This window comes from Neolamprologus brichardi, chromosome 3 (genome assembly GCF_056152115.1).
Source record: "Neolamprologus brichardi isolate AB-2024 chromosome 3, ASM5615211v1, whole genome shotgun sequence".
Lineage (NCBI taxonomy): Eukaryota > Metazoa > Chordata > Actinopteri > Cichliformes > Cichlidae > Neolamprologus > Neolamprologus brichardi.
This window is the reverse complement of record NC_142106.1, coordinates 3704227-3720153: the sequence shown is the minus strand read 5'-3', so window position 1 is coordinate 3720153 and position 15927 is coordinate 3704227. Positions and strand designations below refer to the sequence as shown.

General features: G+C 38.5%; 2 protein-coding genes and 1 long non-coding RNA gene across 5 annotated transcripts in view; 1 reads left to right on the top strand and 2 right to left on the bottom strand.

Moving 5' to 3' along the window:
- Positions 1 to 15927, top strand: part of LOC102789482 (methylglutaconyl-CoA hydratase, mitochondrial-like) — a 674272-nt gene that overhangs the window by 596512 nt on the left and 61833 nt on the right. The window lies entirely within an intron of this gene.
- LOC148103166 (uncharacterized) lies at positions 74 to 1397 on the bottom strand. Of its 2 annotated transcripts, XR_015718561.1 has the most exons (5): positions 1134 to 1397; positions 849 to 977; positions 668 to 731; positions 485 to 579; positions 74 to 141 (listed from the first exon to the last, which is right to left on the bottom strand). It is a non-coding gene; the product is annotated as an uncharacterized LOC148103166 (long non-coding RNA). The 2 variants fall into 2 exon arrangements; XR_015718560.1 differs by having other exon boundaries at positions 668 to 977.
- Positions 1877 to 15824, bottom strand: LOC148103165 (uncharacterized). Its single transcript, XM_087839454.1, has 5 exons — positions 15749 to 15824; positions 2964 to 4071; positions 2592 to 2820; positions 2220 to 2385; positions 1877 to 1887 (listed from the first exon to the last, which is right to left on the bottom strand). The coding sequence occupies exons 1-5, from the start codon at positions 15822 to 15824 to the stop codon at positions 1877 to 1879; spliced, it is 1590 nt and encodes a 529-aa protein (XP_087695580.1).

Sequence of the window (15927 nt, the reverse complement as noted above, 5' to 3'; positions counted from 1 at the left end):
ATACAAATGTATATTATCATCACTTACCATCCACAGCTGAAGCCATCCTTCTGCACTGGATGGGTCAACACACCTCCTTTCCATTTAATGTCCACCCATTCTGTTTTTGTGTGGCGGGTTCTCCTCATTTTTAAGTAATCACTGCACATTATTACAAAGCAGAATACAATTTGGTATATGTCGTATTTCCTAATTTAAAAAAAAGATATTTTACAGAATTTTATTTATTTTTTATTTATTTATTTTTTGGCCTGTCCCGTTTGGCTCTTTTGCATCAGAATTATTGTCTAAATAATTTGTTCACCTGATAATTTTTATTTAACCGTACTGATTTATTTTGTAAATGAGACCTGGCCAAGAGGATGCCAACAGAGAAACACGCATTGTGGGGCCAGGTACAACAAGCTTCTACAAAGATGCAGTTGTAGTAAACGAACTTGTAAAGCCTATTTGCATAGAACAAAATGTGTTAAAGCCTAAATACCTGAATTTACGTGCAGCGAGTTTAGAGTCTTCCTCCTCTGATGAACTTGGGGCAGGATCAAGGAGATAAACAGTGTGATTCACTGCATTGATGAACTGTAGCAAAGATAAATCATTAAAACAATATTAATATATCGTCATTAAAAAAATACACAAACTTTAAAGTTATAATCTTGTTGCTTACCAGAAACTTCCAGTGTACATTTTTAATGTTAACAAACGTGACAATGGTACCGATCGAAGTTTACCTGTCAGAAAACATTTATGTATTTCTTACAGTTTGTGGAATTCTGTTAGCATTCAATCAGTAATTCTTTCTAAATGTATTTGAACATAATTATATGGACATTGGACAATCATCTTACGTTCCCCAAGCTTTGGCGAGAAAGCTGTGTCCAATCACCAAAGAGAATCAAGCCCGCTGTGTAATGGTTCATAATGTAGATCCCCTTTTGCTCCTTTTTTGCCAGACAATGAAACAGCCCTTCAATTACCTACGTAAAGAATTTGCATAAACACAAAGCTATGTAATTTATAGACTTTAAATTATGTTAATGATAAATAATTTCATGATAATGTCCTTTTAATTGAATTACATTACACAGTCTAATTATTGTGGTTATGAGTGCTTAAATTAATCATTGATATACCTCGCCTGTTAGCCACAGCTGTGGTCGAAGGGTTCACAGATCACTGTGGTGGATAATTATGGACGTACCATGGTTTGTTGAGGGAAGCACAGAAACCACAACCTCTGTGTCTCTTTTCTTCCACAAAGACAGGACCTCCTCATTAAAGGAAAACACACTTAACATAAGATCTGACCAGCTATTGAACATGGTTTTGTTATTTCTAACACAGGTTTATGGACTGTTATTAACAATAAGTCTTTGGAAAATTCATTCAAAATGTATCACTCCATGTCTTGAATGGTAAATGAACTGGTTCTTATAAAACGCTGCGTAAACAATTTGCATAAACACAAAGTATAGGAGTCATTTAACATTGTTTAGGAATTACAAGTGAAATGCTGTGACAACATTTTCCTTAATTTACAATAAAGCAAAACACACAAAAATGTCCAGTAAGACACACCAGTGCCACCAAGCTATAAAATCACAATGTGGGGCACCTCAATATCCCACCACATCAAGAAGACTTCTTTTTAATGGTCCATTTTGAAACGGCAAAGCATTGATGGACATCAGCCAGTCATTCTGCAAACCTTTCTTTGAAGCATTCTTTTTGAGTCTTCGTACTCCTTCAGCAGCGCTGTGTGACTGATTTGATACTGGACAACAAAGTCATCCAGCCTGGTGAGCCTTCCCGAACGTAGACGGATATGTTTCAGATCCCACTGGCTCTTCTCCATTATCCCTGCGTTTTATTACTCTCAGTAATATTCTGAAAAATCAAATTAAGAAATCATTAAATGTGATTTTGTTTTAAAGATACACATTGTTGTTGTGTGCAATGTTGTATGATCTGCAATACAGATGACTCCTCTGGACCCGTTTCTCAATCACACCACACAAATATGTATATATACTAAAAATCATGTGTCTTACTCGTCTCTTGATCTTTCTTAAGGCATTGTATTTGTTGTGGTACTGCTCATACATTTTCCCAGTGCCATGTCTTCCAAGGTCACCTTTGGATTTTGAAGATTAGAATAATATTGATGTGTGTAATTTCATTTTATAAACTAATTACTTGTCTACTTTAAAATGGCTTACCTAACATTACTGCAGACCATAATCCAGAAAAAGGAAGAAGATATTTGCTGATGTGCTCCATGAGCCCCTTGCTGTAGTAAGGGTTTGCCTCACCATCCATCTCCAATGATGTGTTGGAAATGAGCTCCTTAAAATGTCTCCCAAAGAGGTTGTTTCCCTTGACTCCCTAGCCAACAGACAAAACAGAATAATTATGTGATTTGAACACTGTGTGCACTCATCTTTCATATCTTTAATCTAAAAACCCAACATTATGTTGTATAAAACATTTAAAATTACTTGTGATTATTATGCTATTCCAAAGTATTTAAAAAGATGTATAAGAGGCAAAAGTTTAGCCTTTAGTTTTAATAAAAATTGACTTCAGTTTACCTTCAGGTCCTCATCAGCTTTTGAGTTTCTGGCATTGCCATCAACATCAACATTGGCTTTCTGCATCCATAACTGCAGGTTGTGAAAATGTTTTTCGACATTCTCACCACTACAAGGACTCCCAAAAACAACTGCAGCACTTCGAACCATGTCAGTGAGGTCTTTTAAGGAAGTTGCAGTAGTGAAGACTCCAACAGTGTGCATTGCAAGATGGTAGTTCTTTGGTGCACTGCAGTTTAAGAAGAAATTATCTGTAAGTGTTTCAAAAACAGTAATAATGTTTTCCCAAATTGAAAAATGAAATGCCATGTCACATGTCACAATAAAAAACAAACAAACAAGTGAATACTGTATTAAAAGGACTACACTTACTACTTTTTACAGATCTCCTTGGCATCCTTCATAACATGACTAAGGCATCTGTGAAGAATTGGAACCTCGAAGTCTTCCTTGTTTCCTTTCCCTGAAGCGATGTTATAATAATGATTTATTGTGTCAGACAGATTTTTTTTTGCAAAAGCTAAACAGATAGCTTGCATTAGGACCATAGATCCATCACACATAAGCATTAAAGGTGAACGCATGGCTTTGCGCCCAAAGGCCCTTGCAACATCAGTCAGAAATGCTTCCAAAAAATATGTGACTGAGGCAGTGGTATGGTCACATGTTAAATATGTAGCCACTGGTAGGGGAGAGGATGTTTTCCGTGGATTTCTTACTACAAGTTCGTAAACATAGAAAGGAGGCGAACCCTTTCTTTTTTTCATGATACTTCCTGTAGCATCCAAATAAACTATGTCCTCCCGACAGCGGCTCTGGAAAATCTCAATGCTCCTGGAAGACCATAAAAAAAAAAAAACACCTTTTGGATGTAACATCACTTTCTGCAATACATCCTCTGGGTTGTTCTTCTTGTTTGCCACCATTAACTGGAGACTCATAATCTCATTATGATGAAGACGACTTTTCTTTCGGATTTCCAAGGCTATGTTTCTCAACACTTGAGGAGTTGGAACTTCATCTCTACACCCCGATTGCACAACATCATCATCCATTTTGCTCATTTTTTCCAGATACATGGCTCTAGGTAATTGGTTTTCCAATTCATGGCCAATTTTATCTCTCTTATGAGCTCTTACTGGCCTTCTTCTTAGTTCATAGTGGTTGTGCACACACTCGAGACCTTGAAAATTGACTTTTGCCTTTAGATCGTCTTCATTATCTACAGTGACAGTGACTGGACAGTCCTCAAAACTGCAGTAACCCAGACACCAGAAGAAAGGGCCCTTTCTTACTGAGTCCAAAGCCTTGACTCTGTGCCTTTTGAAGGCAAAGGAACAATATGGAAACACTGTCCGTATTCTGTCTGAAATCAGATCTGTCCACTGTAGTCCCTTGTATCCTCTTTGGGATCTCTTATTTTTTACATTAGTCCATTCTTTCCTTTTCAGGAAAAAAAAAAGTCTGTTCAAGTGGGACCCTGATTCTTATGAATCCATCATCAGATGAGTTGCTGTTAGGCTAAAAAAGAGGAAAATTTTATTTTGTGAGAAAACGTTTTGTCCATGTTACATAACTACTATAATATCAGTAAATATACTTGAAATACTTGTGTATTTTAAGTATATTAACAACCAGTGTTTCTAATGTCAGAATATACAGCAAAAATTCATGTTGAGAAGTGTCATGAAATATAAATTTCATTCTATGTTACAACATTTGATAAAATTCTTTATTTAATTGTATATTGTGTTTTTAAAAATATTTTTTATGTAATATAAAGTGGTCATTTAAACAATGATCCTAGCACCAATCATAACTTATTTGAAAGCATTTTTAATGACTGACCTGCTCAGGAGACAGCTGTCCTTCCACCTGCGAGGAGATGTCCGGTGACAGAGAAGCGGCAGCTGATAGTTCTTCCTGTTGAAAATGACAATATTAAGTTTAGGGATAATTTCAACAGTAACACATTGACTAAAATTTGGTATACCAACATATTTGATATCAAACACAGAATTTTATTTATGGAACCTGCTCTGGTGGCTTTTGTCCATTATCTGAATCCCCTTTGACTGGTATAGACACGTTCTGTAGAGAACAGGCATACATTTTTAATAAATTTGATTTTAACTAAATAATTTAATACAATATGTCTTTAAAAAAAATTAAGTGAAAAGAACTAACCTGACGAAATGTATCACAAATTCTGTAGCGGTTATTTTTATTATTCTGAATACCAAGTGTCAGGCAAACTTGACCCCAGGGGCCTTCTTTATGAAGTGCATGGTCCTCCAGTTGCATGCCATGTTTTTTCAGCTGTTCCACAGTTTCAATAATTTCATTGATTGTAATCGTTTTCTTTTTGTTCTAAAACAGAAGATATAGCATTTTCAGTTTTATTTTTCCTGGAAAATGTATATGAAAGAAAAGAAGAAAAAAATACATACCCCAAATAAGCAGAAGTGGTAGACTCTAAGTGTAAAAAAGAAAACATTACAGTGGCATTTGTATCATTGATGAATATGAAATCATAACATTTTATAAAGAATATATATAATATTCTCAATGAATTGAGAACAATTTTATTTTTTGTGAAATACAATGCCCCTGAAGAAAATGTGCAGCACTTGATGTTAAAAAGCCATTGCCTGTTAGCTACAGATGTGCCTGTTATAGAACACGTGTTAATTAATTTCTGCCGTATGCTACAACTTTGCCTGAGTCCTGTGCGCAAATCTTTTTCTGTTTTTGCTCATAGCGAAGCCTGTTATCGAAAAAACCCCAGTAATAATATGGTGACATAAATGTAATTTTACGTGTTACTCATAAGAAAAAAGACATTTTTACAATCAGAAATAACCTGGCTAATATCTCAGGCTAGGCTACAAGACTTGATTACTCAATTACATGTAATTGGAGATGAACTACTTTGTTAGCAAATTTTAAAAGTTACTATTTAAAGTTTATACTTAAAAAAAGGAACTCACCCCTTCTCCTTCTTCGGCATTTTTTCTGGACAAGACTTTTATGTTCAAAATGACATGTTTTCACCTCTAGTTTTTGAAATGTCGACAGAGTCAGACACTCCAAGCTCGCCTGTTTAATTGTGACGTCCAGTAGTGGGCGGTATAGGCTCTCCAACAGATTTTGTTTTTTTCAAGTTGACCATTATGGCTTTGCAATATTGCTCTACTTGATTGAAGTTTTAAAATATCTATTTATTCAATCATTTTATTGTAAATTTTAAATTTGCAGTTATTATCAAAGGAATACACATAATTGGTTGATAGGAAATATTAACCCTTTAAGACCTACCATAGAACCAAGTCCGCCAGAGCTTATATTATATGTTTACATGCAGTGGAGCCATTTTTGGGAGCATTTCAAGTTGCTATACATCAATACAACCATTACAGCCCAAATTTTATTAATATGTCTGCATTAAGTGCATGGTAATTACATTAATTGCAAAAAAGTGCAATAAACTACAAAAAATTTGAAAATCGTTTTTGCTTTTTTAACATATATTTCTAGTTAGAGAAATTTAAGAGGCTTATCCCTCAAAACTGTAAATACAAAAAAGTTGCACAAAATAGTTTCCCACCACAGGAAATTTATTTTAAGTGTCTTCATAGTTTTATTTTTGAAATACACCAATTTTTATACACTGCAGGAAAAACGAAAATAAATATTATAATGCAAATTTGCAAAAAAGCAGCATATGCATCAAAATAAACTATTTCCAGCAGTGCAATATGAGTCCTAAGCATCCCAGAAACCACACAGAAAGTCATAAAGTCAAACATAACTTTTATAAACACCAGTATAGGCTCATGAGGCCCTGATGGTAAAAAAAATCAAAATTTCCGCGAAAATGACGTAACTTCCGGTTTCGGGCAGGTCATGGCGGACATGCAAAAGTTCGCGCTGACATCTATTCAAACGTAGGAAGTGTTATGAACAGCTGATCAGATCGGCAAAGCGTGTTTCTGGAATATTATGTTTTTGTTGCTGCAAGTGCTTTTTATGCAGTTTTTGCAAAACTATATGTGGAAGGAAACTGTGACCGAGGACAAGCTGATGGCATAAGATGTAAGTACAACTCCTCCGGTTTCATATGCAAAAAAAATTATTGCGCTAGCTCACGTGGTTGCAGAGCTACCGGGATTTAAAAGTAGTTACGCAAAACAGAGCGTGCTGCTCTGACCGGTTTTAAAGGGTTAAGACTTAGACAAGAGACGTTCAAAAGAGGGGAAAAAACAGAGGGGATGAGGGACGGTGACACAAGACAGTAAATTCCATTGGATTACCTACTGGAAGAAAAAAACAGAAAAGAAAACAAGCAAAAATATAACACAGTACACAACAGCAAGTATCACAGCCACAACCTAGATAAGTATAAGTAACAGTAGATAATAAATATTGGTGTCAGCACGGCCCCTGCCGAGAAACATTATCATCTACATGTATTTAAAATTGAGACGTGGGCACCAGCAACTTAGGAGAGGTTGAATACACAGACCATCCCTTGGACGCCATTCAGCATCCCCAGCACAAGTGATGTTGATGTATAGATTGTGGAATAAAATTGAGGTACAGGTGGTCGGAAGGGGACACAGCAGGAATGACTCACACCCACCTCAGTGAAACAACTGTACGCCAAAGCCCTGCATGTGTGGTGGTGTGATGGAGTGGGGATGAGGAGGGGAGGGAAGTGAAGGCAAAGTACTCTCTCGTGGGGCCAGGTCCCCCACTGACCCAAGTAGGCACCCCTGGAAGCAACAAAGGCCCATCCGGACGGGGGCCTACATTAGCACCACCACCAAGCCCCACGGAGCCTGGGGTGGTGGGCGCATCGTAACCCACCACAGAGGAAAATACATCCACCCAAACATTCAATAATCTCTCTGACTGCATAAGACAAAAGACACCACGGCTGAGTTTATTCTCCACCTCTGTACTAATTTTAAAGTTAACTATTGTCTTTTTTTTGTGGGTTTTAAATGTGGTGAATACTTGACAAACAAAGTAAAAAGAAAAAACAAAAAAGACAATTATAAATTAAAGGGCCTTGGAGATGTCATTCAAACTAACACCATTGCACATCAAAACATACATGTGAGTAACAGAAAGAATAAAAAAACATTTCAGAATAATTCTAAGGTGGAAACCGAAATTATTCTTTTTAGACCATTTTGAAATCACCGAACGTTAGGTAAATTGTGGACAATTTGAAAAGGCTTTTACTTTGGAAGGCAAAATCAGAATGACTTGATATTGGTATGGTATCACTGTGGGGCTGTATACTGTTGATCTAACATGGATTCATCCTGTGGAAACAGCAAAATTCTGTTTAAGAGCATTTTGAAACCGTTAAAAGAGTAGGTCATATATGCTCAATTTGAAAAGTCTTTTATTTTGGAAGGCATAATCAGAATGACTTGATATTGATATGGTATCACTGTGGGGTTGGATACTGTTGATCTAAAGTGGAATTATCTTGTGGAAACAGGTTTTTTTTTTCTTTTTAGAGCATTTTGAAATCACTGAAAGGTAGGTCTTAAATGGGCAATTTCAACAGGCCATTAATTTGAAACGCAAAATCAGACTGACTTGATATTGATATTGTATCATTGTGGGGTTGCATACTCTTGATCTTAAGTGAATTTATGCAATGGAAACAAGAATTTTTCTTTTTAGAGAAATCAGAAATCATTGAAAGATTATTTCCCATATGAGCAATTTTAAAGGGCTCTTATTTTGAAAGGCAAAATCAGAATGACTTGAGATCAACATGGTATCACTGTGGGGTGGAATGCTGTCAATACAGAAAGTAATTATTATGTGGAAATAGCAATTTTCCATTTTAGAGCTTTCTGAAGTCATTGAAAACGCACACTGATATATGGTCAATTTGAAAGAGAGAATTTTGAAGGGCAAAACAAGAATGATTAATATTGACATGGAATCACTATGGGGTTGTATACTGTCAATATAGACTGCAACAAGTCTGTGGAAACGTGAGTTTTCCATTCTGAATTAATTAAAAGAGTAGTTTAAAAATAAACATTCAGAGGGCTTTTACTTTGAAATCCAAACGGAGGTGGCTTTAATATTGACATGTTGCTACTAGAATACTAGGGTATGTCATTTGTATCCAACATTAGAGTGTGCAAACAAGACCAATTGATATTTGTGAATGTGCTCTTAATTTACTGGAAGTTGGCCTTCATTTTGAAATCATGCTTCAGGAGATTTTATTTTGAAATCATGCTTCAGGAGATTTTATTTTGAAATCATGTTTCCACATCTTTTGCCATAATACTTTGAATACACAGGGAACGTAAAACAAAGTGGAGGCTGGCTTGACACCAGTAATAAATGGGCCCTGGGTTCTTTTCCTAGTGTACTCTCGTACGATATTCTTAAATTAACTTCTCTTTTGTTTCTGGGATCAATGAAGCTTATTCCTTAACAGTAGCACTACACGCGAAAATGAACACTAGTTTCTATAGTGCAGTAAATCATGTCATACACCATGTAAAGTAGAGCATTGCAACCCTCCTTTAATTTACCAAACAATGAAAACAAAATAATAAAATGGCAGATTTCAGTATTCAGGCAAACCAAAAACACACACAGCAATTTACCCACTGTACACAGAATCTCCACATATACAGTGTAAACCACCAGTGATAAAACAATTATAGTCCCAAACTAAACCTAAAGCCGGCAGAGATAAACCCTACGTTGCAGGCCTGTATTGACCCTGTGCACGAGAAAATGCTAACTTCCTGGTTTGAGACCGGATGTGGGGTTGTACATTTCCGGTAGCTTTACTTTGCGGTCAATCGCTACTGCGAAGATATCCTCCAAAATCATGTCCACAACTCAAAAACGGAAAGATGGCGTTAAGTTACAAAGAGCAGGAGGTGGGAACACTCACCACTGTGTGTCATAAAAAATCTAATGATCAACTTTGATGTTTAAAGAGTTTAGATCAATCAGTTGTTTACATCACTCAACACAAGCAGAACTGCAGCAGAAGACACATCGTCCACATTCAGAAGCACATCTCTGTATAGTGACTGGTCTCATGATTTAAACAGGCAAATGTTCAGCATTCAAACTACAGGTGAACAATAGTCAAACCAGATGTTTCCGTTATGTTGATATCAGCTAGTCAAGTACACACCTACACAGCATGTTAACAAACCGTGAAAAAAGCCACACAAAAATGAATGATTGCTGGTAACAGTTTCTATACATTAGTATGTACGAAGGGTATGTTGTGACTTACCTTCAAAATTACAGCGGTCCCTGCTATAGAGATTGCAAATGTGACGTCATTCAAGGGTAAAACCGCAAAGAATTCTGGGAACTCGTGGCAAGAGGTACTAGCGCACGCAGGCTTTCAATTGAAATCAGTTACACAGCGATAAAAAGAAACACAAAAAACTGTCAAGAAGCTGTTGTATTATTAACTGCAATAGCCGGTCGCATGACAGCCACGGGAAGCCGACGGGTAAAGAGATCGTTTTTTTTTATCGGATTACGTCGTTGAAGAGAAATTATTCGAGCCATGTTTCTGAAGTAAAAAGAGGAGACGGATGGCCTGGATTGCAGCCATTCAAAGACCAAATATAACGTCCCAGAACTCTCCAGCTCACAGGTTAGTCTGCTCCAAACATTTCCACAAAGGTCAGTGTTTTGTAGTAGTTAATACGTCATTTTTCATAACATAATTGGTGATATAGGTTACAAGCAAGTCTGGCGCTGAACAGAAATTGTGGTGCTATGCTATCACTAACTGCCCAGTACGATTACAGCATACAATATTATTGTCACTGCTACATTTCTGTAATGCGAACCAGAAATTATTTCCACTACTAATTAATTACCGTTGAGCTCAAAGGTCCTATTAATAAACGGTTAACGAATGTGTATTTATGAAGACGATTTGTGAGACTGGTAAACTTATGATACGTACGATGGTCTTTCGTTCTACACGGTGCATTTCAAGGTCCTGTACCCATCCGTCGTTAAACTGTTCCTGGGCTTGTTGCAGTGACCTGAAGTTACTGAACTTCATGAGTGTATGCACTCACTCCAAGAACCGTATAATTATAAATATGAGCGTGGTGAAAGTTGGGCAGCACGCTAACGTATTTTGTCCACTCTGTGTGCTCGTAAGGGTATAAACCTTTCACCCCTTTGATTTATTCCTCGTATCTTTTCTTTGACTTTTCATCAAGTCTGACTTTGTACGGTCCGGCATTGTTCTCCTTCGTTTTGTACATAACTTTTTTGGGGGGCAAAGAAAAAGCAAGAAGGTAGTGGAACCGGAGAAAGAACGTTTTGCGGTACTGCAAATGCTTGCATTTGATGCGGTACTTGGATTGTTTTGCCACGAGTTACCGGCATGCAATGCGCGAAAGTCACGTGGTCTGTCAATCTCTATAACGCGGTTCACCTTTCACATCGCTGTTACGCAGATTTTTTAGTGCAAGTTTGCATGCTTATTTTTTTACGTCACATTGTGTCCTGATCGCTGCAGACGATCTCCTCCGTGACGTCTCTCCTGTACAGCATCGCTGCATCGATGCTAGCAGTGTGACTGAAGTGCAGTGCTGTATGTCCACGATCGTTTTGCACCGTCAAACAATAAAATTGGCTCCTTGATTTCACCTATCGCTGGTTATTTTTAGAACATAACACCTGCGATAAACGAGGGACAGCTGAGAAATATAACATTTGAATCCTTTTCTCTTTTGCTCTGAGGCGTGGGGGAAAATATCGACATGTCGATGAACATCATTTACAGATATATTGGGTAAATGCCCAAGACATCTATAGAAATGTAAATCGCTGCTTGATTCATTCATTTGCTTAACTTGTTTTGGACCGTAAACAGGGCGTGAATAGGACACCGGAAACAAAGCTCCCCACAGGAGTTTCCGCACCGGAAGTAGCATATGCTAACGTGCACATAGTCAATTGCTCCAGTATAAATCCAAAACGATCTCCCAACCGGAAGTTCTTCACTCAACAAGCAATAAATAAATAAATAAACTCAGTACCTTGTGAAACGTGCACTTCCCACCAGATTAATCCAGGCAACAAGTTGTCTTCAGCTCCTTCAGAAACACTCCGCTCTGAATGCAGTAGCACAAAGATGAGGAAGGTCCGTGATCTCCACGTGCTCCACAAGCTTCCTGTTTTAGCTTCTCACGTTGCCAGAGGTAGTCTGAGTGACGCGGGCACTCAGAGTGACTATCCGGGGTCTGTCCGTCGTTATCCAGTTCGGTAACGATCCTCTGCAGCTTGTTACGTCCCACAACTTTAGCGAAACGGCAGCTACAGTAGTCCTTATTAGCTAACGGCTGGGTTAGCCTCGCTTTAACTCAATGCGTGCACGGCCGCAGTAAACAAAACACACAGTCCAGCAGCTTCACGCCGAAACTTTACGTGTCACGTCACTAACTTACCGACACTGTGACTTTTCTTTCTGAAAAGTCGAAACACACTCACTGATACTTAGGGATGGGTATCGAAAACCGGTTCTTGTTGAGAACCGGTTCCCACTGTTTCAATTCCTTGGAATCGTTTGCCATTTTTGCAAACGATTCCCTTATCGATTCCAGTCGCCCCGAATGACGTCACCACGTTGCGGAGCGTCATTTACCTGGCAGGAAACATGGCGGCTCAAACGCTAAAAAGTTTAGTTATACTTTACGAGAACGGATGACAACAGGGCAACTTGCAATACTTGCAAAGTAGATATTTCATTTAAGGGAGGAAACACTACGAATATGCAAAAGCATTTGCTCACAAAACACGCGATGACCTTAAATGAATGTCGTGTTTTTAATTCCGCTCCGGACTCGTGAATCTCAACCCAGCAGCAGCGGTAACGTTTACACGTCCTCTCCCGTTAATACGGCAGGTAAATAATCAACTAACAGTGCATATTATGTTAGCGCGATCTGCCTTATTACAAAACCTGCCATTACTGTGCATTTAGGTGACCATGATGAGAGAGACAGACAGAGTCTGGCTCAGATGCTGGCAGTTCTTGCTACAGTCTACCGGTAGCGTCTCCTTTCAGGCCAGGATAGACGAATGTCACCGAGCAGTGACTAAGTTTGTGGTAAAAGGCTTGCACCCATTTGCCACAGCAGATGCCCCGATTTTCGGTAAGTGAATGTGTTTAATTGTAGGCAGGGACATTATTGGATATTCTTGTGTAATTGCTACAAAAGAATATTTATTTTATTATTTTACATTCACAATTTTTTTTCCTGGGGTCCCTGTGACACCCCATTGAAGAGTCGTAGGCTGAAACTGTTAAGATCTCACTGTTGGGTTTGTAAGGCCATGTTACTCCTAAATTTCTATCTTGTTCAAAGAGAAGATATAAAACAAATATCTAAGCTAATTGACCTTAGTGTTCTCCTTTTTAAAAAAAAAAATAATCGATAAGAGAATCGATAAAGAATCGAATCGTTAAACAGAATCGAAAATGGAATCGGAATCGAGAAAATCTTATCAATACCCATCCCTACTGATACTACATAAAAACAAGCTAGCTTCTCCGGATGCTCCGTGTAACTCACGCACCACCGCCCTCCCTCCTCGCGCTCTCTTTTTTCTCCTTTTCCTTCTCCACCCTGTGTTACCTTCACAGACCTCATCCCCGTAGGAAATTACAGTTCTCACAAAGAAGTCACAAGAAAAGAAAGATAACGTATTTTAAACAATGCAAACATGTTTTTAATCAGTTGACATGAACTTTGATCTTTTTAATATACAAGAAAATTTAAATAAATGAACTCTTTGATATTTATATTCTCAGACTTCACTTATCTTTTACTATTTATGCATCTTTTTAACCCGGGTTACATAATGAAAGCATACTATACTGTAAGAACAGAGGTTTATGGCTCCATAGTGTAGAGGTTAACATGTTGAGTGGTGACAATAATCGCCTTTGTGTTGCATTTGGTGTAAAACATGCAGAGCTGTCTGCTGTGACAGCGTCTTGTGATGAGGGAGCAGCTGAAAGTAGCTGTTATACGAACACGTCCATGACTGAGTGATCTGTTTGAGGGGACGGAGGTGAGTCTGTCACTCGGATCTACATCCGGATGAATAGAATCAAGTTTTTAGGATGATGCGACTTTACAGAAATAAAATAAACTACAGTGAGGGGCTTAATTTAGTGAACTCATGTTACAGAGTTTGTCGTTTGAATGCTTAAACCACTGCAGAGAACAACAGCAATCTCTCCTCCTCGACCAGGACAGGTTTACCGTCCTCCTCTAAATGTCACACAATAATAAAATGGACTCAAAACCCAAACTGGACAAAAGGGAATCCCAGTGAAGAACAGACAGTTTTCATTATTGCAGTCAGGTTGTACAAACTAACATGTGATGAGCAGGATAAGCAGTCACACGAGGCTGGTTACCAACTCACTAAGTTAACCCAGAGTTTGCTCATACGTTCACATGAAAGAGGCGGTGCTGGCAGCATGTAACCAATCTAAAGGGGGTGATTGATGGATCACATGACTCCACAAAAAACGATCCCTACGAGCTCCACCTACTAAAACACATTATCAGATAGGGATGAAAAATCTATAAAAGAACACTATTGTGAAAACGAATGCTGCAGCAAATCATTAACCTGCTGATTTAGAGCACAGAGCAGTGAAATAATGGTTTTGTTGCTGAGCGCGCTCTCAGTGCTGCTGATTATTTCTCCGTGATGGCTGCACATTAAACTGGACCAACTGAAACTATAAAGCTTACTGTCCAACAGCCTGTGGAGCTTCATTTTAATGCACATCACAGTGAAATGAACATGATTGGTTGAACAGGTGTGCACTGCTATGCAGATGACACCCAGCTTTAACCATGAAGCCAGATAACACTTGCAAATATGTAAGACTGCTTTCTTCCATTTGTGCAACATCTCTAAAGTTAGAAATATCCTGTCTCAGAGTGACGCTGAAAAACTAGTTCATGCATTTATTACTTCCAGGCTGGACGACTGTAATTCATTATTATCAGGAAGTCCTAAAAACTCCCTGAAAAGCCTTCAGCTAATCCAAAATGCTGCAGCAAGAGTCCTGACAGGGACTAGAAAGAGAGAGCATGAAGTGGCTGCTTGGTGTCTCCAGAGGTCTGAGAACTGCTCGCTGCTCTGCACAGCATACTCTATGTTCACTTTTTTCCAAACTGCTGAGACGACCATGACCTGGATGACTGAGACACTACACCGACTTAGAGTTTAAAGCATCTTGAGACGACTGTTGTTGTAATTTAGGGGTACATAAAGAGAAAGAAAGAAATCTAGAAAGTCAGAGCAGCTGTCTGTGTTATGACTTACCATCAATATGATCATACTTCAAAAAGCAATACCTTCATGTTCAATGAATCCAAATCAACCTGATGATCAAATGACCTCAGATGAGCTGCTTCCTGAGTGGATTTGTTCCCTCTGTAGTGTTGAACATGAACAGCTTAGCAGGACGAAGAAAACGAGACAAAACCTCAGTGTGTAAGAACAGGATCAGAGCCTGAAGTGAGAAACTCCTCCATGATCTACATCCAGACTTCAGCAGAGCCAAACTGGATCAGACTGTCTGCTGGACCCTTACACACATTCAGAGCTCAACATATACACTACACACTAAATAGTTGGATTGTGTTCACTGGCAGTGTTTTGTTGCTGTTTCAGACTCTGAATCTGAAGCTCAGCAGTGTGTTTCCTGTGTTTCTGTCTTGACATTGTTCCTTATAGCAGCGGTCTACAACCTTTTTTGCTCCACGGACCGGTTTATGCCCGACAATATTTTCACGGACCGGCCTTTAAGGTGTTGCGGATAAATACAACAAAATAAAACTAGTACCGGTACCGAAAAAAAGAAGATTTATTCATAACACACGTGAAAAGACCCAGGAAAACCGAGTTAACATAAAAACGATAACAAAATAATGCTGAAAACCGATAAAAACCCTGAAAACTATACATTTCACACCTGAGCCTCAACTCTCGCAGCCTGGTACCAAACGACTCACGGACCGGTACCGGTCCGAGGCCCGGGGGTTGGGGACCGCTGCCTTAAAGGTTCCTCCATGTTTTCTCACTGTTGCTCTGATCCATGCAGATCACCATTACAGGCATCCAGCTTTCTTCTTCTACTCCTTCTTCTCTGTGTGCCATGTTTGAATCATCCATCTGTCGTCAGGAGCAGCCGCTCCATCACCACAGCAGAACAACAACACTGGATCAGATTAAATTGTTACGACCGAGGTTAAATTCATAG

Coding starts and splice junctions, on each gene's coding strand:
- LOC148103165 (XM_087839454.1), bottom strand. CDS start 15,824: ATGGCACACAGAGAAGAAGGAGTAGAAGAAGAAAGCTGGATGCCTGTA. Junction 4,072..15,748: donor CTGCATGGATCAGAGCAACA/GTGAGAAAACAT, acceptor CATAAGAATCAG/GGTCCCACTTGAACAGACTT. Junction 2,386..2,591: donor AAGCTGATGAGGACCTGAAG/GTAAACTGAAGT, acceptor TCTGTTGGCTAG/GGAGTCAAGGGAAACAACCT.